Raw genomic sequence first — 24,016 nt, 5'->3', positions numbered from 1 at the left:
AGTTCAAACACCATGTATAGACAAGCATACACATATGTGGGAATTCAGGGTCTTTTTTGTTTCACTGGCTGTATCCCTGCAGTGTTTGCTTTTGCAGGGAGTAAGGGGGAGAGGGAAGGTTACTATCAGATATCTCATTTAAACAAGAAGGAGCATAGGAAAATACATTCTTTATTATTCTTCTGTAACAACAAGCCAGAAATATAGTATACCTTTAAAAATTTTCTGCCTCGTGCCAAAGAAACCTCCATTCAATCATTTTTAGAAAATCTTGTTGCTCTCCCTCTAACAGTAACAAAAAGAAAAAGAAATTACAAGTGCCATCCGTTCCCTGCAAGAAATGTGCCTGCCTGTACCTGTACCCAGGGGAGCGGGGGAGAGTAGAATGGGTGTTTCTGGCGGCCCTGCCAGCCCCTACATTGCCCTGGCACGTGTTGGACCTGCCTGCCCCAGATGGCCATTTCCCGAGGGCAGGCACCTGCATGTGGCATTGGTACACCTGCCCACAGCAAAGGGTGCATTCAGGGGGTTCACCCCATGCCTAGCCATGGCCTCAGGGACAATGGGAGCCCCTGTTCACACACACCAGAGGAACCTGTTGCCTGGGCATGCAGGGAGCACTGGGTCACATTCTGTATCCAGCATCCCACAGGAGAGCTTTGTTTCTGACCAGGCTGGGTACCGTGTTCCCCAGAGTGCCAGTGGATGGTGCAGCAGCTCAGTCACACAAGGGCAGCCTGTTTTCCAGGTGTGCTGGAGAACAAGGTAAGAGCCTGTTTGCCAGCAGCAGCGTAAAGAGGACATTTCCCAGTGAACCCTGTTACTTTGGTCTGTTTGAAAGAGGACAGGTCCTTGTCATTCCAAGCACAGTATTTGCTTTCCAGTGCAGCCAGCCTTCATCTTTCTCAGTAACTCTCTTCTCCATTTTCCCTCCTTCTCCTTTCCTGGATGGGTTTCTAAACGTAGCAGTCCCTTGCTTAGGGTTGAGATAAATCCAAACTTTCTGCCTTATAAATGAAAACAAAAAGGAAGGGATGGGCAAGGTCATAATCAGCCCCATGACACAAGATATAGAAAATATTATTAGCAACAAAGAAAAATTGGTCAGGGCCAGAGGAGGTCACAGGGAAAGTGGAGGGAAAGGAGGATTTCTCCCCTGCTCCAACCCTTGCGTTGTCCCCTGCCTCCCTCCCATTAATTTTACCTCTAGTCTGTCCCCTTAAAAACAGTCTCATTCTCTTGCTCACTCACACACACGTACACACATATACACACACACATGTATATAGATTCCATTTGTTTTGTGCAATGTCTCACCATTATTTGACGCAAGTAAAATATAGATCTATAAATATACCGCTCTGACTCAAGTCCCATTTCAAGTATGACCGCGGAGTCCAGTGTGGTAAAGGGAGAAGTTCCCCTGAGAGGGAGGGTGGGGAGAGGTTTGTATCCAGCAGGCAGAGTCTAGTCCTGGCTTGCTGGGAATGTGGAGCAGCAGTAACACACGTACAGAGTCTGCACTGCACCAGTTCTGCCCTTCAGAGCGGGCTACGGTTGCAGCAGATGGGATGGTTGGAGTAGCTATACAGTGCATGGGGGAAGAGTCCTTCCTCCTCACATCTTACCAGCCCCCCTCCTCCTCCACTTTCCCACAAGCTGGGAGTGGGGGTACAATGTGTGCGCACACTTGGGGGTGGATTGCTTCTCCTAGTCCTTCTTCCAGGACAGCCTGGCCTTCTGCTTCCTGAAGAGCATCCTTTTCTGTCCCATGCATCCCTGTGTCAAAGGGATGTCATGCCAGAACAACCCAGAGCATCCTGTCTCCTTGCTTCTGGTCACCCTGGCTAGGCCAGGAGGGGGTTTGTCACTCCAGGCTTTGATTAACGACTTGGAATTGTGTGCCCATGGGTCAGGACAACCACCTGTCTGGGACCAGAACTGGGAGAGGAGCCAGTGTGCATCACTTCCGCAGGGATCCAGCAGCAGTAAGCAGGAGGGCTGTGAGATATCCAAAGGCATCGGGATCCAGCTGGAGCAGGGGGAAGAGGTGACGTGCCCTGGCAGGGTCCACCTTGCAGTGCGTGCTGGGCTCTGAGCACAGGTTGCTAGTGAAACACCCTGCAAAGCTGGGCTGGCTGCCAGCTCGTTTCCTGATGGCAGGGATCACACCATCCACAGGCACTGCGGATGCACGACCTCCGGTGTCATCTTCCTCGCCCAGGAATACCCACTGTGACGGGTTAGAGCAGGTTACCATGGCAATGTGCGCTCTCCCCTGGAGACAGCATTTTATCCCACTTCCACTGATACAAAATGAGTCCTTATGTTGAGTTGTTGAGTTCCTTTCAATTTTTTTCCTTTTTTTTTTTTTTTACTGTCAGGTTGAAAAGAGCTGAGACTAATAGGAGGCGCTGCAGTCTGAGGGCTTTCAAATCCTGTTTGGGGGAAGTCACCCTTACGTGACAGTGGCAGTGTGTGCAGTTGTGTGTGGGGGCACACTCATGCAGCTGTGAATGGCCGTGACCACAGCAGTGACGGTAAGGGGAGAGTATGTGGGCTGTGCTGCCTACCGTGCTGGACCTTTCCTGGGCTCTCCCACCTGTGGTCCAGGTTTCAGCCTTCACCTCAAGACCCTCCAGAATTCTGCTGCCTCTCTTCGGTCGCTCCAGCTGCATAACCCTACTCCAAACACTGTTCTTGCCCCTCTTGCTAGCCATGCCAGCTCTTGGGTTGTGTGTCTTCTCCCACCACCTTCCACTAGGCTCACACTGCTCCTCAGCCATACCCTACAATGCTGATGCTGGTAAGCCACCTCTTCTTCTAGTCTTTCCTGATGACCCACTTCTGCTCTGCCAGTCAAACATTTCCAAATGGAGGCTTCATCTCCTTACCCTCTCCATTTATCATAGAAAATGTAAAATAGAAAACAAGAGCAGACCTTATTTTTTTTATGCTGTGTACTCATTTCCACAGACTTCTGCTGTAACCTTAATAACTTTGCCTCTCCCCATCCTCTCCTGCCCATTTCCACTGCCTCTGCACTATGGCTGAGATGTTTTTATTAACCCCTCAATGGCAGGCTCTGTGTATTTTGTCTGAACCAGAAGGTGTTATGCACAGTTATGATGAGGGTAAGGTAAAATGGCTGAATGTATTCATGGCTGCCTGCAGAGGGCAAATCAGTCTGAGCATGTCTGGCTTTCCATGTGCAGGTGGGGTGCCTCGGTGTCTGGAGCTGGGGCTGATTCTGTGTGTGTGGTGGGATCAGAATGAGTCGGGCTGTGTGTGTACAGGAGGACGGCTCTGTATCTGTGCACCTGATGATGTGTGTGTCAGCTCGCAGATTTGGACTTGACCAGGAGCAAAAAGAGGGACACGGCACTCTCTGGCAGCGTGTTAGGGTGATACTGGTATCTTTCCACCTTTAAAAGTGAGAAGGGAACTATCTTCCTGATAGTTATCATCCCCTTGGAACCTTCCCTCCCTTCTGATGTGCTCTCAGCAGCACTGACTTGTAGGGTAGGCAACAATTTACTGCCACACAACAGCAGTGACCCTGAAATTGAGGCATGGACACTTCTGGTGTCCTGTTCCTCACGTCATAAGCTTTCACAGAGCTGCTCTCTGTTTGCAGAGAGCTCTTGACAGGATACAAGGTGACTCAGGACCAAAGCTGAGAGGATAACACAGGTTCCCAGAAGGTGCCAGCTGCCTCCACAGCTGACATGTGAGGGGAGCTCTCTGCAAGGGCATGAGGCACAGCAAGCACTCAAGGTCTGACTCTACTTTATTTGTCTGGGAGGGCCCAAGGGTGAAAGGACATAAAATGGGCCTGGGGCAGAGCAACAGAAATTGAGCCAGGTGCCCTGACCCCCCAGAAGCATGTTGCACTACTTGAGTGAGTGGAGCAATAGCACAGTCTGTCTGTCTGGGAAGATGTATTTTGGGAGAACCCATGCTTGACTGCTCTCAGGTATCTTTGTTCATTGCTGTCCCTTCCTTCCTAGAGGAGTTTCATGCCACAGAAGATATTTGTTTCTGCTCTTCATGTTCACCTTCTGTGTCACCCATGAGTGGCTGCCTCTTCTTCAGCTCCCGGTGGTACTTGGCCATAAGGGAGGCATAGATGCAACCATAAGCAGCTGCCACCACCATCATGATGCAAACAATTCCACAAACCACCCCTGCGATAATCACAGTGCCAATAGCCCGGCGCACGCTCACAGGCCTATATCGCTGCTTCTGAGGGCATCCCACGCTGGGCTCCACTTCTGTTTCTGGGCCCGATTTAGATTTGGAAGGAGTTGGGCTTCCTTTAGTGCAAGGTGGGCCAGTATTGTCCAGCACTGTGGAGCTGTTCTCATCATCCAGCTGGGAGCAGTAGTTAAACATCTCCATGGGCACCATTCGCATATCCTTTCCTTTCAGCTCCTTGGGCAGGGTACATGCCAGCTGGTCGATTTTCCCACCTGTGCCAATAGAGATAATAGGAGTGAACCACAGCTTCATCTCGATACAGTGACAGCAGAGCTAGATCCTCAGGTGAGGTAAGTGCCTGTCACTTCACTCACAACTGCGCAAGACTGATGAGGAGCAGCTGATGGAACTGGGGCTGTTTAGCCTGGAGAAAAGGAGGCTGAGGGGAGACCTATTTGCTGTCTGCAACTACCTGAAAGGAGGCTGTAACATGAAGGGTGTTGGTCTCTTTTTCCAAGTAACAAGTGATAGCAAAAGTGAAAATGGCCTCAAGTTGCACCAGGGGAGGTTTAGATCGGGTATTAGGGAAAATCTTCTTTACCAAAAGGATTGTCAGGCATTGGAACCGGCTGCCCAGGGAAGTGGTGGAGTCACCATCCCTGGAGGTATATGAGACATATACATGAGGTTCTTAGGCACATAGTTTAGAGGTGGACTTGACAGTGTTAGGTTAAGAGTTGGACTCAATGATCTTCAAGGTCTTTTCTATGATTCTATGATTCTAAGCATTTGCCCTATAGAAGTCAGGCATAGCAGCATTATGGTTAGAAAGTGGGGAACTGCTTTATTATAGTAGTAGGGCCAGGAGATGCAGTCCCTCATGTAGGAGTGCATTGCTGAGTAGGGAGAGTATTCAAGAGAGCCTGACAGATGCTCAGTGCTTGTCAAAAGTGGAGGGAGAAATGGCTACACCTCCATGCACTGGGCAGAAGGAAGACACATGGTATCCTTTAAAATGATTGTTTTGCCTAACTTGGAGACATTTTGCACGCCTTAGCCCTCCATGGCTGGGACAGCTTCAACCATGGCAGCTGGTAGGTATGCTTCTGCCTACGTTGAGTTTGACAGTAGAGCTCACAGTGTATGATATCTGCATAGACATCTTCCAGGCCAGGACATGAAAGCCCTCTGAGACCATCTATTAAGTCAGCCTCATACTGTTTAGTGAGTTATGTAAGTGTCAGTAAAACCATTTTAGAAAAGGTGAAATTAAAGCAAAAAGACGGGACCGGGCTGTATCTTCTCAATGTAACAACAGACACAGAGTCCCATCTTCTAACAACTAATACATCCCCCTTCCATAAAAGTAGTGACAGATGTTGAAACAAATGCTTGAGCAAGTTTGGGCAATTTCTTTGGACAGAGAGAAAAAAGGAAACTTAACTCCATGTGCATTCCATCAACTCTGTGATATGAGTCAAGAAAGAAAACAAACCAAAAAAATAAAAGGAGGGGGCAGGAAAGTGGGACTCCTATGCTTGTTTGATTCTGCTCACACAAATTCATATTTCAGACTGCAGTGTAGCCATAGGCGTAGATAATCTCTTTGCAGCATGGCTGTGATCAGCAGGGATGTGACAGCTGACTGTTGCTATCCGCATGATTTGAGACCCTTTCCTACTCATTGGCTCCAGCAACAGAAGGTCAGACCTTCAGTTGTCATTCCTGTAAGAAGTGGCATCTTTCTTTGAGTCTCAGCACCTGAAAGTGTGTCATCCTGTCGACATTCCTCCTAAATGATGCACACCTTTCCAGCCTTCCATATTTTGAGGAAAAGCTGGAACCACAAACTTGTCAAAACCTGCTTGGTTTGAAATGATGATTTTATAGCCAGACTATAAGGCCTGGCTTGTTAATTGGAGCTTTAGTGTGAGTTTGCTAATATTAGTTGCAGTATTTTCCCAAGTGGCACTGTCTGCTATGGCTCTTTTGTTGAAAACAAACCTGATGCTTTACAGCTTTTACTTCTTCTGGCTTAAGGAACAGAATGTCATGGTTATTTTCAAGCATGAAAAGCATTTCTTCTCTCTAGGCAGAAAGGGTGAGGGGAATCCATAATCCTAAATTTTTGATGTTACTTGAGGGAAGTTCTTTCCCATCAAAAAAAGAAAAAAACAACAACAAGCAAACAAACAACAATAACAACAAACCAAACAGTGATCTTTCAGATTAGAAACAAAATAAGGAAATAGGAGATATGGGGCTGCAGAGGACTTCTCAGCCTGGTAGTGTTGCCGTATGAAGGTGCAGTGGCACTAAACTGTCTCTTAGCATTGCAGCACAGTCCTCATGCTCCTTGGCTAAGATCAGGCATCTGGGTCAGCCTGACCTGCCAGATGTATCTGCCTGAGCTTCTTCCCTGCCTGTCTTTATCTGCCTTTCCGTGGAAAACCAGCGCTTCTGTGCTTGGCTCCTGCTACGTGAGCACCTACCTCGGTAGGAGAACCACTCCATCCAGTGCTTGAAGTCTCGAAGGTTGCAGTCACATTCCCAGGGGTTGTCCCCGACTTGGAGCTGCTGCAGGCTGGTCAGCGGTTCGAAGGTCACCCTGTCCAGGCTCTGCAGGCGGTTGGACCTGAGAGAGAGGGAGCGGAGGGCAGGCAGGTCATCAAAGATGCCCGAGGGTATCTGGGCCAGGCCGTTGATGGAGAGATCCAGCTGGCGCAGCAGCGCCGTGTGTTGTAGCAGGTCCTTGTCCAAGGCCCGGATGCTGTTGTTCCTCAGCTGGAGCTCCGTGAGGTTCCCCAGGTCACTGAAGATGTTCTGAGGGAGCTGGTCCAAGAAGTTGTTGGATAGATCCAGCCTCTGTAGGGCTGAGAGGTTGGAAAACACTGCTCCCGGCAGGATGCTGAGTTTGTTGTTGAGAAAGAGGAAGGTCCTGGTGTTTGTGGGGATGTCTGAGGGGATGGAAGAGAGGCCCAAGCCACTACAGTCCACTTCCAGGTTGTGGCTGTTACACTTGCAGGAGGAAGGACACGCAAAGAAGGACTCGGCAGCACATAGCGACAGCCAGCAGCCAAGCACTGGTAGGTGAAAAGCACAGGAGAAACAGTGCAGGTATTAGAGCCGTGCTTTCCCATCCTCACCCACCACCACCTGGAACTCCACTACGGCTACACCATCACCCTCACAGCGGGATTCTGTGCTGCAATGCCCTGCACTGTAATGAGCTTCTACACAGCTACATCCCTTTACTGCTGGCCTGCACCCCAGCAGGATGACTTTCCTCTTAGCCTGTTCTTTTTTTCCCATGAGCAAGCAAGTAAATATCCTTCCAGTTTCACAAGGAAGTTAGGGTGCATCCCAGGGGACTTTGCTGCCAGATACTGGAGTACTGGAACCTGTCAGAGGAGAATGGAGCAGAGAGCAGTGGGAAGTGTTACCTCTGATAAAAGACAGTTCTTTCTAAACAGTCAGGGACTGGTATGTATTTAAGAAGCTCTTTTATTTTTTTTCAGAAATAGACGTGTTAATGAAAAGCTTTTAAGAAAAAATAAAACAAAACAACCTACATCTCAGTGGTGCTCCTGCAATTTTAATCCTAATCTTTGAGACAGATCAGATCGAGGTCTAAGTTAGCCTCTAAATCAGGGTATCATTTGCTTTCCGTATCCACAGTGTGTTGCGTGGGCCTTGTGGCTAGAGACTTTTTTTATTAATTAGATTTCTTTACAAAGGGATGACCAAGAAAGCTGTTAAAAAGTAACAAGGAGACCCTAGACCACTGGACACCTGGTACTTGCCATTGCCCTCAAAATATTTTCTGAATCCCACAGCAACAGCCCTGCAAGTGTCTCCTCTAAACAACACTGCCCGTAGCAATGGAGATGAGGAAACAATTGCAGGTTGTTAGTCGAAGAAAGGGCTGTTAGGAAGACGGTTAGCATGCTCCCCCTTTCTCCTGCAGTGTCTCAAAGGCAAGGTCAGACAATCCCCAAAACAGCATTTTTTAGAGCTGTTGTGAATCACCATTGCAGACATGGGTCCGGATCCTTTTGAGTGGCATCAGGACACTAGTTACCAACCCTCCCTGGGAGCCACTAGCTTTTAAAACTCTCAATTCTGTGACCAAAAAAACTCTCAATTCTGTGACAAAAAAGTATCAGCAACATGAAAGCAAGCTTTATGCCTCCTGTCATTAGAGGAGTGGGAGTTATGTTTAAGCAGACTATGTAAAACATTTTCATCCTTCATCTTAATTCCTTTTGTGGAACTGAGATTAGTTTCTTCAATGTGGGAAGCAAATTCAGCTCCCTCGCTGTTTTTTAAGGTGACAAGTTTGAGCATTTGACTAAAACTGAAGCAGGTTTGCCTCTACGTCATGCCCTGTCCTCTCCCTTTCTCACTTGTCTCGGGAGAAGATAGTCACTTGGGGTTGGTAGAGTCTTTTTAGGGGTGAATGGTAGCTAAAGTGGATGTCTTTATCATCTCATGGTTCCTTCTTGGGCTGGAAACCAGATTGTTCTGTCCTGTTTGGGGTTTTTTTGTGTGTTTTTTTTGTTTTCCAGAGAACCAACAAGCAGGTGTTTTGTTTCTTAAACCCAAAAGGAATTGTGAAAGGATTGCCATAGGAGAGGGGGTCAGTGGAGTCCCATGCTCTGGAGAAGCTCTGCCTGGAACATCTCTGCAGTCAGCCATGCTCTCCCTCTCTTCCCTTGCGCCACTCTCTCTAGAGTTTAGTCTGCCCCATAGCCCAATTTTTTATATCAACTTGGATTCTGTCAGCGATGCTGCCTTCACACTCAAACCCTCTCATCCTGCATAGGGCCTTTTTGTGTTCCCATGATCCTTGTGAGAGTTGTCAGATTTGTGGACGGGTAGCCTAAGGAGAACTATACAGTTTGGATCCTAAGCTATACGACTTTACTGAGGACCAAGGGATAAGTGTTCAGAGAGAGTGTCCCAGCTCTTTTTCATTTCATCCATCTTTTATAATTCCTTCAAGAATTTTTCTTTTCTCTTACAGTTGAGATGTCAGGTGTATGTCAGCCCAGGCTATGCCAGTCTTTGTGCTCTTTTAATGATAATTAGGGATCCTTATGGTGGAATACAAAAGAGATCTTTACCCTGAGCACCTCTGTGCTTTCTTGTCATGAAAAGGTTAGGGTCAATAGCAGAGACTGCCATGAAAGCAGTTCATAGCCCATGGACTGGCACAGTGCAGGTACCGTCTGTCTGACTGATATTTAATTCCATTCAGAATACATTGCACTCTTGTTTAGGGACAGAATTAAAAGAATGGGAGCTGGAGTGGGGAAGGGAGAGAGCAGTGAGTCACTCAAGTGACCCCGTATTTTCCTGGATGCTTAACAAAAGTACAGTATTAATAATAGATTGACAGCTGTGATGATGAGATAACATTTAGCTGCTTTGTACACCAAGAAACGCAAGAGCAGACTGTGTGTAATGCTATACGGGTGGCATTCTGTTCAGGGCTTATCTCTCAAAATGCCTACCCGCCACCAGCCCTGACTGGGTGGCTGTGGGGTTCCACCAGTATGCATGCTGGCAGCGGCTGGTAGGAACAAAGTCTCAGGCAGCTGCTGTGGTTATGTTCAGGAACGGGATTTATGCCAAGTTTCTGCAGCCATGTAGGATGTGCCAAAAATGTCTTGTTGTTACCCATATATTGCTCTATGCTCTTGGAAATATTTTACTAAAATCATGGAGAGATGGTCTGATTTCATTTTCAGTCCCTGCAAGAGATGCATCGACTAGGATGTAGGCTGAGACCAAGGAATTCATTCCACTGGTTAGGATCCAGCTTCACAGGGAAGAGAGGCAGGGAAGTAATAGACAGAACTTGAAACTGTCTTCCAGCCCTACAGAAGGATGTGCAGCATGTGTTTTTGTGTTACGGGAAGATTAAGTTACTTTGTGGAGTGTTTGGTGACTCTAGTAGGTGGCAGAAAGCTGATCCAGGTATATCAAAGTCAAGACTCAGTAGCATTCATTATAAATAATTTATACAGCAGTCTAGTGTGTGAGGATGCCTGTTTTCTGAAGAAGGAAACAATTGCCCCTGCTTCTTACAGTGGCAGTCCCAAATTTGATCAGGGGGCAGGAACAAGGAAAACCTGCTCAGCTACCTGGGCATGCAGTATGGATGGACACCCTCCATGTGCTCCCTTTGCTCCGCTACGGTTCCCAAATGCTCATCTGAAGTGCAGGTACATTCCCTGATATCCACATCACCCACTGTAGCAGTCTCTGCTCCACACTCAGGGATACTGTAGCAGATACCCTAGTCCACTGGGAAGATGCATAGGCTGAACTTTTACAATTTAATTTAAAAGAGATCTTCTTTATTGACTCCTTGATTTTCACTACATGTGGCAGTGCCCAGTGGGAGAATTCTGCATTTGCATCCTGCATTCCCTTCTAAAATCTGTCATGACTTCTGCTGTGAGGAGCCGTGACCCTTGCTCAGCAGTGTACGTGTAAACCCCTGCCACAGAGAGGAGTCTGCAGCTTACAGGATGCCGATCTGAGAAGTGTTCGGGGTGGATCTTTGTGCGGTGGTATCTGTCTCACTGTTTCTCACCTGCCAGGCCCACTGGAATTCAGAAACAATCATCACTCACTGTCCCACTTTAAGCCCATCTTCATCTTTAGAGTCTCGCTCTCCCTCCCAGCTAGCCTGGCCTCTAAAGGAATCAGGAATTAGTTCAAACATCTCCATTCTTAGCTGTCCCTCTCCCCTATTCTTAACCCTGATGTGACCTATTTTCTTTCTGCTCCCTTGACAAACAGAATCACTGTACTTAGTACCTGAGCAGGTGTTACTTACAACAAGCCTCTTGCCACCTCATGAGAAACCTGCTCCTCCACCGGTGGCCAGCAGTTGTAGGCAGCATTGTTGTCTTCTCCAGCGTGTCTTCACATCCACCAGCCAGCCTGGCACACGGCCTCGGAGGGAGGAGGAATGACCTTGTAGCCTGCCTGCTGAGTCCTGGAGGGGGAGAGCAGAGCAGAGCAGGTGGGATTCAGTTCCCTGGGTGCAGGACGTGGGGCTGGGCTGGGCTCAGTGTTGCCTTTCCCCCTCCTCAACTAGAGTGTTGGCTCTGAGGCATCAGCTGTGTTTTGGAGGAAGGATGGAGGATGTTTCAGGAGGTGCAGCGTGATGAAGGTTCAACGTTAATTCACTCTGAACCCTGCAGTACAGAAATAAGACCTGATTCACCTAAGTGGCGAAGAGACAAGTCTGTGCTTGAATCGTCTGCTACAGGAGCTACATTAGCCTCGTGCTCAAGGTTAACGGGATGAATTGCTGAGGTGCTGCTGCCAGGGCAGCAGACTCCACCTCATTCCCTCGCCACCACGCAGGCTGGTACCACCTGTGCATCCTTCCCCTGTCGCACGGCTCAGGCTCTCTGAGGTCTGGGCACCAGCAACTGCGAAGCCACTTCTCCCCCCTCCCCAAAATCCCCACCAGCACTTGCTCTCTGTTAGAAGGTAAAATGGATGTGATGGCAAGAGAAGGGCTGAGCAAACACACAGCTCCAGCTTGGGGATTCCACACTGCAGCAACTGCAGGAGCTGAGGAGCAAGCAAGCCTCGGAGGAGAAAGGAGGACCTGGGGCAGGGGAGACTTGAACAGGAGTGTTGAAAAGAGAGAAATTACATCTTAATTAGAAGAAGGAAAAATGCTCAATCTAATTAGAAACCCAAAGACCATAAACTCTCCCCTGACAATAAAAGACTGACAACAGGTTCCTCCTTTTCTCCTGCTTCCCTTTCTTATACAGGCAAGCAGGAAAAGGGAAAACACCGCAGACCCTCCTGTTCCCCTGCTTGCTTTTTGACGTGCCACCCACAGACACAGCAGCAGTTAGAGGGACACATTCCAACCAAGATACAGAAATAAACCATCCTCCATCCCCTCTGTGTGGCTCTGACAACATCTACAGCCTTTATTTTAGCTGGGCGCTGCGCTCCCACCAGGACACTCTCCCCACACACGTGCCAGCTGCTCCCCCTCCCCCAGGCTCCCATGACTGATTTATATTGTATAGGAATGTAAATAATATATTTAAATTAGCATCTCGGTGAGAAAGACAAGTAGGTTCAGTGCCTAAACTAGTACATTTTGCAAGGCTATTTAGATCATTTACCCAAATGCCAGTGCACCAAATAGATTAATACCTCTCATAGCACCAAAACTGATCCAACCTTCACCTACTGCAGCCCCCATTCCCCAAACCGAGCTAGAGCCCTTTCTCTGTAGTCCCTGCTAAAGGAGAAGCCGCAACAAATAGCTGTCCCCAGTCGGTGCTTGCACTCACCCTGGCTGAGAAGGAGACTTTCAGCCTCCCCCATATCAATGCCTCCATCGTAAATGCCACCCCTCAAGTCTCCTGTCCCTGGCTGTCAGTATCAACAAGGAATATGAAAAGCCACAAGCACTTACCTGGAGGGGCTCTGCCCACAGCCACTGCCACCCGCCTGCCCGGGCACTGTCCAGTTACAGCCTCTTCCTTCCCTCTCCCTCCTTGACTTTCTCTCCTCGGCTGCAGGCTTTCCGTGTGCTCTATTTAACTCCCTACAGCACAGGAATAAACGGCAGAGTTAAGCTGACAGCCACAGAGCCTTATCTGCCTGCTGGATAGCGGGAGTCGATCAGCTCCAAATCCTGTCGCCAAACGATCGCGTCCTTGCTCTCAGCATCAGGGGCTGCCAGCCATGCTCTGTCTTTCCCCTTTCCCCACCTTCACTCCGTCTAACTTTGTCAGGGTTATAGATAGCTCTGTTCCTTGCACTCTTGCCTTTTGGCTCTGTTTTGTAACACCCCATCTGTATCAGCTGGCTTGGCTCCAATCAGGGGGGCTAAGCTTTAAAACAAAACAAAACAAAACAGCTTCCTTGGGTGCTTTGTGTCATAGCTTCCCTCTGTGGGGTCCCCTCAGCCCAGGCACCCACTCAGGCCATGGGCTGGTATCCCCCCCCATTCCTCTTGCTACTCTCTGCAATTTGGCCACAACATCCCCAGGGGACAGTGAGGGGCTGGAGCAGGACCAGCATACCCAGGTGCAAGGATGGTGACAGGGTGAGGGTCTCTGCCCCTCGCTCCTGGTGCTCTGGCAGGGCAAGTCCAGCTCTGGCACTAGTTTCTGGTACCTCATCGGCGCCTCTCCCTCTCAGGCAGCACCAAGGCTCAAGCACAAAGTGCAGGGTGGGAGGAGCAGCTGTGTATAAATAAGCCTTTTCCCTATGTTTAGAATTTATTACAGTGCATAGTGATTAACACCTGTTCAGGCTTTAATGCTGTCTCCTGCGCTGCAACACGCACGAAGATGGAGGCGCCTTGATAAACCCAAGATTATTTTAAATGCATGTCACATAAACACAACACTCCCCACCCCATAGATAGCAGCCACCCTTTGTGTGCTCATACACGTTTATGACATTAAAGCAGCTATCTTCTTGTACGTATGCAGATATAGGTGCAAATCTAGCTTACTTTTACAAATGTGTACGAAGAGTTGGGCCTGCACACAGGCCAGGAACTCTTTCGTGACTTCCATGACTTGCACAAAACTACCTGCTTCTCCAAGAATAAGTTCAGGTGGCAGAGCAGTAGATTTGGGATAGGTAGCGGTTCCTGACTGCTGAAGTGTAAGGGACAATAAGCTTCTGCATTTAGGCCTTGAAGTAGTATGTTTATGAGCAATTTTAATTCCAACGATGCAGAAAAAAACAGTTTCTCCCATGCATCTATTGTCCATAAGCACTTTAGGCCCTTAGAGATTAATATTCTGCAGCCAGGAGAGAGCAAGGAGACAGAAAAGACTTTTAAGAGTGCCTTCCTAAAAGGTTTTCTCTGAGTTGTCTTTAATTCTGACTTAATTAGCTGTTTTACTGTGGCCCAAGAGATGCCTTCTGCTCTGCAGAGCACCAGGCCAGCTGTGCTCACTGCCAACACAGCACTGGGAACCCCAATAGTCCTGGGGCAACTAACACCTGCCCACACCTCCAGACACTCCAGAGCACCACCAAATCTGTCCAGCTGCTTTTAGCCTGACAGCCAGGGACTTTTCCAGCAGCAAGGACTCTGCCAGACCTAGGAGTGCCCCCCATACACCCCCAGCCCAAGAGGAGAGGCACCATGCCATCCATTCTGAACTAGCGTGGCATTGCCTGAGTTTGGGGGCTCAAGGCTGATCTGCATCGCTGGAGCTCAGAATGCTCTGAAGTCACCCAAGGGCTCCATAACCAGGCATTAGTCTTTTTCCAGGCTTACTAGATGGTTCCTTCTACCTGGAACAATGTGTCAGCTGAATCCCCTGTGATCCATGGGACACACTGTCCTGACTTTCCTCCATGTGCTTGGAGTTGATTCTCTTTCCCAGATTCTGGAGAAATGAACAGGGCAGCCTGTGGGGCTGGCGATGGCCTTCTTGCCATTTGATATAGGACAGTAAAAGACAACTTTTTTAGTTTCAGCTCAAAGCAACAGAATGAAATCATCAATTTCTGGCCCATGGGCTCTGGTGGCCAAAAATACACTGAGCTGAAGTGCCACTTGGACATTTGGCCTGCTGACAGACTCTAGAGGACTCTCTAATGAGGATTCCCCTAATTAGCTTGAACAGGGAACTTTACTGCTGGAAAGGAGATGCTGAGGAGATTGTAATGACTCTACTGCACTTGCGAGGGCATAAAAGCTACAGCAGGCACTACCACTCTCTTGTGCTTCACCTCTCCCTGCCCAGATCCCAGTAATGTTTGCAGCATCACTCTAAAGCCCAAGCTTTCATAAGCCAGATCTCAAGGAGCACACTGTGAGGGTAGGGAAGGGTAGGGAGGGTTTCAGTTCCCTGTATCCGCATTCTGTTTTAGTTACACTTCCCAATTTTGTGATACCTTTCATCCAAAGACAACCATCTACTTTACGAATGGCCCTTACTACAGTTGTAGGTGGTGGTTGTGTTATTTTATATTTAATGGCCCCCCAGAAGCAAGGCTGAGGTTGTAACCAGTAGTGTCTCTGCTCTAGGTTGGTAGATAAAGCTATCCCATTTTCCAGACAGGGACACTGAGGCTAGAGAGACAGGTGACTGTGTCACTCAGATGAGTCGCAGTCAGAAACAGAGCCCAGCAACCTCTGTCTCTGATTATCTCTCCTAGTCCCTAGCACTAACCCTTGGATCATGGCTCAGGGATCAGACTCCCCGTTAACAGCCTGGATTACGAGCAGTGGCAGGGCATGCGGGTGACCTATATTACAAAAGGGTAGGTACCAGAGGCTGCAACAGATGCCAGCAATAAATTATCAGGAAGCATACACTGACATTCATCCCTCTCCCACACTCTCCTTGACAAGAGGTGGCAAAGTCCCTTTCTCCTTTCCAATGCTGAATTGCTTTAGCCTTTATCGGAAATGCAGCAGGGTGAGGGAGGACACTTTAAGGAGATTCTCTTTTTTTCCTCGCCTTTCCTTGTTGTATTTAGGATTCCTGTTTATTATCATCACCCATAATGTGGGGGACAGTGGTACTCCAGAGTCCAGTGATTAAAGTGTGTTGTTCTGTATTTTGTTCCTGCATCAGCCCTTGGGGGAGAAGAGTTGACACACAGAGGGCAGGGAGACACAGCAGCCATAGGGTCTGATCACAGCAACCAGAAGTTAATTAAGTAACCTGTCTGATGAGTCCTAGCAGGGAATTGTGCCCTTGACAGTACCACAAGTGGGTTTAGATGGCATGGAGATTATGCCCATTCTTGGTCCCCCAATTTGGTAGGTCAGTTTAGCAAATTATTGACCACAAGAGGTCACCTTGTTTCAGCTCCTCATTTGTCGTTTATTTGGACTGCAAAAGCACCCAGAGGTGGCAGCCAAGCTCAGCAGCTCTGTAGAAACATACAGTGTGTGTTGCTGCCCTAGTGAGCTTCTAAGCTAAATAGCTGGGGGCTTCATTTCCAGCACTTGCTGATTAACACATGTGTTCAGGATTCATTAGTGTTTTGCTGTCACAATCAATGGAAAGCACATTTTAAATTCACACGAGAAACCCAGCTGCAGAAGAAATGGTGCCATCTGACTTGCAGTGATCGATCACAGCTATGCAAAACACTTTGTATAGAAAGCTGTAAAGTAGAAAGCGTGCAAAACCTCCTTGGTGTTGTAAGGGACTCTGCCACATTCCTGACTTGGTGTGAATAAAAACTTTACCCTGTTCTCTGAGATATGAAGAGGTCAGAAAGCTTCTGATTTTTGGAATGGCAATGTGTAGGCACCTCTGAAATGCAAATGTGATTGGTGTTAAAAAATGTTTCCTCCCTAGGCCCTTCCAAGAAAAATCAATTTTATCCCCATTTTATGGAGAGGTAAACTACAATAGAGGTAAAACTGGCTGGTGAGTTTGGCTGGCTGGAATTTCAGCTGCCCAGCCCTTGATACCTTGTCATGAGCCCACATCAGTTCCCCACTCGAGATTTTCAAAGCTGCGAAGTACAGGGCTTGCACTGGATTACTTGGGCTTGTAAATACTCTCCTGTCCTGCAGTGGTGATTTGTAGGGCTTATCAAAGTTACACAGACTACAGGAGTTTTGGTGGGGCTTTCCCAAAGTTTCCTGATGGGCTGGTGCCAAAATCAGGAGAGAAGCCAGTTTTCTTGATTCCTCGTCCCGTACCTCAAGCAGGAAACATTTGCATGCCAAACCTCCTTGACCAGTGCACAATAGCGAAATTTGGAGATATTGGAAGGGCTGGAAATATCAAAGGCATCAGGCCCCGTCAAACCCTCTGAGAAAGCACAGAGCATCTGAAGGGAAGCCAGTGCGGGTAGCACCGATGGGAAAGACCCAGATTGCCACGGAGATGTGGGATTCCTTGGGAAGCTGTGGAAGCAGGTGGGGACAGCGGGATATCCAACACAGGAGTGACAGGAAAGTCCCAGCACAGTGAGAGTGCGGCAGATGGAGGAGGCCCAGAGCAGCAGCAGGAGGAGAGCTGAGGGGGCAGCTGACAGGAAGAAATCCAGCCATGTGTGTGCCAGCATCTTCTCCGAACGCGACAGACCACGTGCATGTTTCCTCCATGTGAAAGGAAGGCAGCTGAGAAGCGAAGTGGGTGAGGGAGTGGGAGAGGGGCTCAGAAGAGGGACACGTGAGCTGGCTACCCAGTTTCCTGCTCTTTTTTCTTGCCACAGAGTGATGTTGTCTTTCTTCTCACTCTGTTGGCAAAAACCGGTAACTGAGTGAGATGTGGATGGGGGTTCTACATAAAGACTGAGATAACATTTTCTGATCCAGCCCGGAACAGTTGGCTGTGGGTGGTGGCTTGTCACCAGCCCTGCCAATTCTAATCCAGATCCCAGTTTTTCTCATTCTCTCAGCTGTGGAGTGAAGAGCCTTTTCTATGACTTTAATTTCCTGCAGGGGTTAATCCCGTGGTCAACAGCAGCTCATGCCCTTAATCCTTGACAGAAGGACTGTGGCTGCTCCTGACCCAGCAGGTCTGAGGGAGCCACCCTTCTGCTCCCCATTTCTCCTTTACACCTCATGAGTATCCTTCAGCTCACTGGCATTTAAAATGCCACTCCCCCCTTCCTGCCAACCCTACCCCAGGGGTGTGGGTGGGTGGCACAGCCCAGGGAGAGGCTCCGGGCAGAGAAAGCGGCTTGGAGTGAGAATCCTGGTTCTGTGGTCCTCATTCCCCTCCCCAACACACACATATGTGTTTTCCACACTACTTAGTTGGTTGGTGCCCTGAATCCCAAAATAATCTCTTTCTTGTTTTTATTCAGGTGGTATTCAAGAAGGAGGGTATGTATGGGCCCACATTTGTGAAGGATTCTCTGAGGGCTTAGAAATTTTGAGATGACCCAGTACCTTCCCTGGGTCTCCTATTAGGGAGACCTAAAGGATGCAGCAGGTCTGTAAGAGGGAAGGTGCCAGCCTGTCTGAGATGAGACATAGATTTACATGCACAGAGCAGTAGATGGAGGTGCATCAATTTAACAGGGAAACAGGAAAATGTAAGATTTTCTATTAGTGTAAGCTCTCAGTTCACAGTTCTGTCCTTGGGGCACTAGGGCAGACATCTGTCAAACAGTGTGGCCAGACTGCCAAATCAAGAGGCTTCCAGATCAGTACCAAGAAACCCCTGTTATATCTTATGGGGGCCAAGGCACTTCGGCCATAAGCCTTTTTCCTTGTGCTTCTTTATTCCTAGAATCAGATGAGCTTCTGCAAGCTTGGGTGGTCCTCTGCACACAAAATGTCCTGTAGCTGCTTGTTTGCCATCCTTCTTGTCTGCATTAGCCCAAGAACTGGCTTTGTCTTTTTTCATAGCAATACACCAGGCCTGCAAGCTCACTAGCCTTCCTAGTGCTTGACACTTGTTACTTTTGCTTCTGGTGGAGAAGCCAACGTGATGGAGAACTGCTGTCACCGCAGCTGCTGAGAGAGTCCATTCCTCTCTTCTTCACCCAGCACCTTGGCTGCTCATTCCCAGCTGCAGGCCTCTCAGGATGAGACCCTTGGCTGTGAGGGTAGTGACTTGCCACTTTGGCAGTTGGAGCAGGAGGAGACGAAGGAGGTAGAAAACATGGTGGGACAATGGAAGAACTTCACTGCTGCCTCACTTCACAAGCCTGAGCCACAGGCATGTGCACGGGGGCAGGGATCATCCATGCATGCACAGCGGCGGGGCAGAGCATGAGATGCCAGCAGTAAAAATCCTCTCTGCCTCTTATCATAAGGGGATCAGTGACCCAGCACGCACACAGCTCCTGGCAAACCTCCCAAGGAAAGGCTGACTCTCATTGTTCTCACACGATGCATTTATACTGAACTCTGAAGGAGACCTCTTTCTGCCTTCCTAAGTTGCATAGATATGTTTCACTTGGTTGCCACTGTGGCATGAAGTTGGCGACGCTGCCTGTAGGAGAGAGCCTGGAGCTCTTCTTGCCCTTCCCCATTGACGTCCATCACCTTCCCAGAGCATCCAAAAGAGGCATCCCTGCAAAGTCCACACAAACTGCCTGGGATCTGGGCTGCAGCCTGTAGCTCCAGGGGTGCCTGAGTATCTCTGGGACACACGCTCTTTACAAGCTGGGAACATTGCCTATAGCTCAACAAGATGTGGTGACAGCTCTCACAACCCAGAGCTCCCACCAGGCTATTTGGATGCATCTGGGTTAGCACGCACGCACACCACAGCCCATGCTGCAGAGCTTGCTGAGGCTGGAGAGGGTCTTCACATATGATCTGACTTTAGTTTTCTGGAGGGTTTGCAGCCACAGAAGAGATACAGGTTGGGCAATGTTCATATCCCATCGAAACCAGTAAATGCAAGTGGTGTGGAGAGCAGGGCACACCTTTAGCCTCTCTGCCCCCACTCAGGTACCTCACAGCAAAATTTTCAGGTACCTCACAGCCGCAGCAGCAGAACACCCTGCTTTGGGGAGCACCAGCAGCTGAGACCCTCATCGGGTATGGAAAGAGAACCTGAGTGATGAGTGCTAAGCTGCCTGTAACAGCTCCTCTCCAGACTGAGGGTGTGGTCCTACTATTTTATTCCTCATCTGAGGGCATGGTCCATGGGGAAGGAAGCTCCCCAGCTTCCCAGCCTCCTTGGAGTGAGGACGAAGGTGGTAGCAGGGCTTCTCTTCACAGTAACAGCCTTTGCTTGCAGTCAGTCTTGAAGTTCAGATTTGTATGGCCTTGCTGTAAATTTAAGTCTCAGTCCTTCCTGGGGTGGATGTGGGACATTGCAGTGTATAAATAATGGAAAGTCTCTTGTTTTCCCATTCATCCAAAAAGAATCAAGAAATTGTCTTTTTTTTTTTTTTTTTAATTGTCATATGATAAATTATGCCATTTGGTTTGCAAAGCCAAGCATTTAAATGTAAGTTAATACCTGCACAACCTCAATTCAGCCACTTGTATGTATGCCTTACAACACAGCCTTTGCTTACCCCAGCAGGTCCTGTTTCTTTTTTTCTCAAGACCCTGTCCCATACTCAGTGCAAAGGACACATGATACTTCCACTTACAATGAGGATGTTGTAATAAATAAGGCTATTTTTATATGGTCAGCATTAAATATCAACCCTCAGTTTTGGCATGTAGCCACAGTCTATGCATTCCTAATTTTGTGGGTGCCCAACATGAGACCCTAGGGGCCATTTTGCAGAACTGCTGAGTGCTCACAGCTGTTTTCCAAAATGCTGGCAGCTTTGCCAGCAAACTGGTACAGTCTGGAGGGCTCAGTGGCACCAAGAGCCAAGAGGCCCCAAGCTCTGGTCCTGCACCTGCTGCTCCTTCCCCGTGCGGCTAAATGGGAAGTCTCATTTCCCTTCAAAAGCAAGGAAAATAACCACTCTCTTTTGCCTCATCAAAAGCATAAATTCTCTATCATCAGCTACGAGGCAATTGCAGCAGCGAACATCTTCAGAACACCACAAGACAATGAATAATGATGTATTGCCTGCGGGGCTTGGATGGCGGGCAGTAAACAAATAAAACAGACAAACACTTTGCAATACCGAAAAAAACCCCAAACCAGCCCCCTGAGCATCGTGTAGCTGGTGCCCTGAATGAGGCAGCTTCTGAAAATACAGCGTGTGATCCCACCAGTCAGGGCTGCAACCCGGCGCAGATGGCACGCTGCCCTGAATCCCAACATTTCCTGACTTTCAACTGTTTGGTTTTGCAATGTGAATAAAACCATGTTTCACGTAATCCCACCCCTCGCAGGTGAAGCAACTTTTCCTTCCATCTCTCCAGCCTGGAATTGAACTGGTTTATAGAAAAAAAATATTCTTGCTATTAGGATGCCTTCAGCCACACAAAGCATTTTTGTGAGCCAGCATTTTGGTAAAGCCATGGCAGGAATAAGGTATGTGTTACAGTGTATTTCCATGCAGCAGGGACAGAAACAGCCCAGGACTCCAGCTCCAGCTCCTTCCCACTGAGAACTGGATTGTTTGCCATGGTGTCGCACTCCAGAGCATTACCCAGCTGGCAGGAGCATCCCAGTATGGTCATTTGAATTATGGCTTGAGACACTCATGGCTGGAACAGATGTCAAGCGGTGTAAGCAGCTGCTTGTAACCAAACATGGCAAGTGAAGGAAACTGCTTGGTCTCTCTTTTGAATCAGCAACAGGCAAATGCTGAAAAGTCACTGAAGAACTGCCTAGAAATGCCCTCACACAGGCTGAAGCCTGTCCCCATCCTGTTACAGCCTCTGCTGCTCCCTGGATGCTCCTCTCCAGGTATCCTCATGGCCCTGTGCTGCTGCTGGCCCTCCCTGCTGCACCGAGACGTGGGTCTGCCTTCATCGGCTTTCTGTGGTGCTGAAAAGCCTAGAAAATCCCTTCCACTTCAGGCTGAGAAAAGCCGGAGGAAGGGCAGGGAGCTGGAGTAGCTGATGAAGATATCCGAGCTGGGGGTGCACCCTGCTAGCATGTGGCATTCACTTTGCTGGAGGCAAGGGTAAATCTGTGATCTGGTATGAAAATTGCATAAGAGGGCTTCCCCCCTTTCTCTTTGCAAACAGCCCCTTTACTCAGGATTTACGATAATTCTTCCAAGTGGGCAAGATACGCTAACAGAGAACAGCACTGATGTCTGATGGGGAGACAACTCCCGCAAGCCTTCCGCTCATGTGGAATAATTCCCTTGCAAATGTTGTTTGCCCACAGCAGTTAGAGAAGGATCCACCCCCCACCCCCCAACAGACCTGAGTGACAAAGCTCAGAAGAAAAATGGTCTGCAATTCTGGAAAGGCGCTCCCTCCTCCTCGCTGCCAGAAATGTCCCCTGCTTTGTGATGAGTCTCTGTGTGCCTTTAAGGGTCCTGCTGTCTTTTAAGGGTTTTCTTCTTTAAACCCTGCGATAGCAGCTGCTCCAGTCCTTCCCAAATTACATCTTCGTTTTTCCCTGCATCCTTGGGTGGCAGATCAGGCACCTACAGCAGAGCAGTGCTGTACGCTGCTCAACACTGTTGCCATCAGGGATGTGCTGGACATGCCACATCTAGGCTACCTGATGGTCCATTTGGTGGGCCTGGGGCATACTCTCTCCCCACAATGGGAGAGCTCCAATTTTACATGTCTCGCTTAATTAGCATGAGGTGCAGTGGCAGTAATAAACTGGGCAGGCAGCAAGAGAAGGGGGGCAGAATGCCCTGAGTGGGATGTATGTCTGCACGTGTCTGTGCATGAGTATATATGCACATGTATATACATGCACACACATACTAACGCTCACATACGTATCCCTGTCCATAGGGGGCTTCACATCAGCTCATTTGGGACCTCATTCTCCCACTCGCCTCCCAAGCAGTGCTGGAAAAGGCTGTGAAGTTTCTCTGTGCTGTGTTTCACCCCCACCCTCAGTGCAGTACCTTCTGCCCAAAAGTTCAGAAATCACAGGCTCAGCCTGCAGGGATGCTGGAAGCAACTTGGGACTTATTTTTGTCTCCACTTGTGAAACAGTATCCTTCACTTCATGTCCTGTGGTCACGTCTGTGAGCTTTGTGAGTGAAATTGTACATGCACACATACACACACTTACATATATACACACTCCTCAGCCTTAAGCCTGTTTACTGAATGCTGGACCTGTCCAATTCTGATCCTCACTTCTCCATTTTAGGCTGTTCTTACTAAGATAGCTGAGACTTAGCAAAGCCACCATGGGCCAGGTGAGTGGCACCTTGTGTGCTGGCCCCTCTCACAGCCCTGAGGAGGGGACAGAAGCCAGAGCTTTCCGGGAGCTGCCAGGCACCCGGTGACCACAGCACCTGAGCTGCCCGAGCTGCAGTGAAAAACGCTGGTGCCATTCACAGCTGGGAGAAGTTGCTCCCAGTTGCCCGTGCCGAAACTGGACTGGAACCAGTACCAGGAGCCTCTGCGGCAGGGTTGTCGTTCTGCCTTATAGGGAAGCTCGCTGCCCATCAGCCTCACACAACCAAGACTCCTGCACCGTGCCGTCTGGCAGATGGTGCTACCCCCAACCACTGCTTTTCTCCCTAGGGGAGCCGGTTCCTGGGGGGCAGCCCCACTGATCTCGCATAGCCAAGGAGGGGGTGGGGGAAATACAAAAGGGAGACATCTCTACTTACCTCTCTCTGTGTGGAACGGAACCTCCTGTGAGAACAGCAGCTCTTCTAGTGAACCCGGTACAATCCCAAAGCAAATCCAGCAGTAAGTCCCTCGGTTGCCAGCTGGGCTCTTGCCTCTCTTACTTTCCGGGAGCCCCTCCTAGCCAGCCGCTCGCCCCGCACGGAGGGCAGAGGAGCCGCACGGTGAGATGGCAGCGTGGGAAAGGGACTGTAATCCTCCGTAAATAATAAATAGGGGGAGAGGGAAAGAGAGAGAGAGGCAGGAGAGGGAGCGACTGCGCGCAGGGAAGTGACAGCTGGGGGTACATCTGTGGTGGCACAGCACACACACAGGAGCGCGCACAGACAGTGCAGAGGAGTCACCCCGCCAGGCAGGCAGGATCTGCTCCCAAACACCCAGAGGAAGGAGCTCTGGAGGATTTCATTTCTCTCAACCCATCCTGGAGAAAGGGCAGTTGCTGTCAGTCCCTCTCTCTCCCTCCTCCCCGCTTTGCCGCCATCCTTCTCAGGGTGCGGGGAGCCAAGGGGATAGAGGAGGGGTGAGGAGATGCTGGGATGGAGGGAGCTCCTCGCAGCCCCCTCGGAGGCAGGTTGGTCAGGCACAGGTTATGAGAGGAGGCACCGAGCTGAATGCCTCCTCCCCTCTTTCCATCCCTCCCCTGCCTGGTATGACTGATGA

At 49.1% G+C, this 24,016-nt stretch overlaps 2 protein-coding genes across 9 annotated transcripts in view; one reads left to right on the top strand and one right to left on the bottom strand.

Annotated features, from left to right (window-relative positions):
- Positions 1-24,016, top strand: part of CACNA2D4 (calcium voltage-gated channel auxiliary subunit alpha2delta 4) — a 129,756-nt gene that overhangs the window by 77,442 nt on the left and 28,298 nt on the right. The gene's annotated exons all lie outside the window — the stretch shown is intronic.
- On the bottom strand, positions 153-24,016 carry LRTM2 (leucine rich repeats and transmembrane domains 2). 2 transcript variants are annotated; one of them, XM_021284717.2, is made up of 5 exons: positions 23,338-24,015; positions 12,671-12,802; positions 11,051-11,212; positions 6,693-7,283; positions 153-4,472 (listed from the first exon to the last, which is right to left on the bottom strand). In XM_021284717.2, exons 3-5 carry the CDS (start codon positions 11,115-11,117, stop codon positions 4,018-4,020), a joined length of 1,113 nt encoding a protein of 370 aa, XP_021140392.1. In that variant the 5' UTR covers positions 11,118-11,212; positions 12,671-12,802; positions 23,338-24,015; the 3' UTR covers positions 153-4,017. The 2 variants fall into 2 exon arrangements, with proteins under 2 accessions (XP_021140392.1, XP_021140395.1); XM_021284720.2 differs by lacking the exon at positions 12,671-12,802 and having other exon boundaries at positions 23,338-24,016.

Source organism: Columba livia, chromosome 1 (assembly GCF_036013475.1).
Source record: "Columba livia isolate bColLiv1 breed racing homer chromosome 1, bColLiv1.pat.W.v2, whole genome shotgun sequence".
NCBI lineage: Eukaryota > Metazoa > Chordata > Aves > Columbiformes > Columbidae > Columba > Columba livia.
This window is presented reverse-complemented; position numbering and strand designations above follow the sequence as displayed.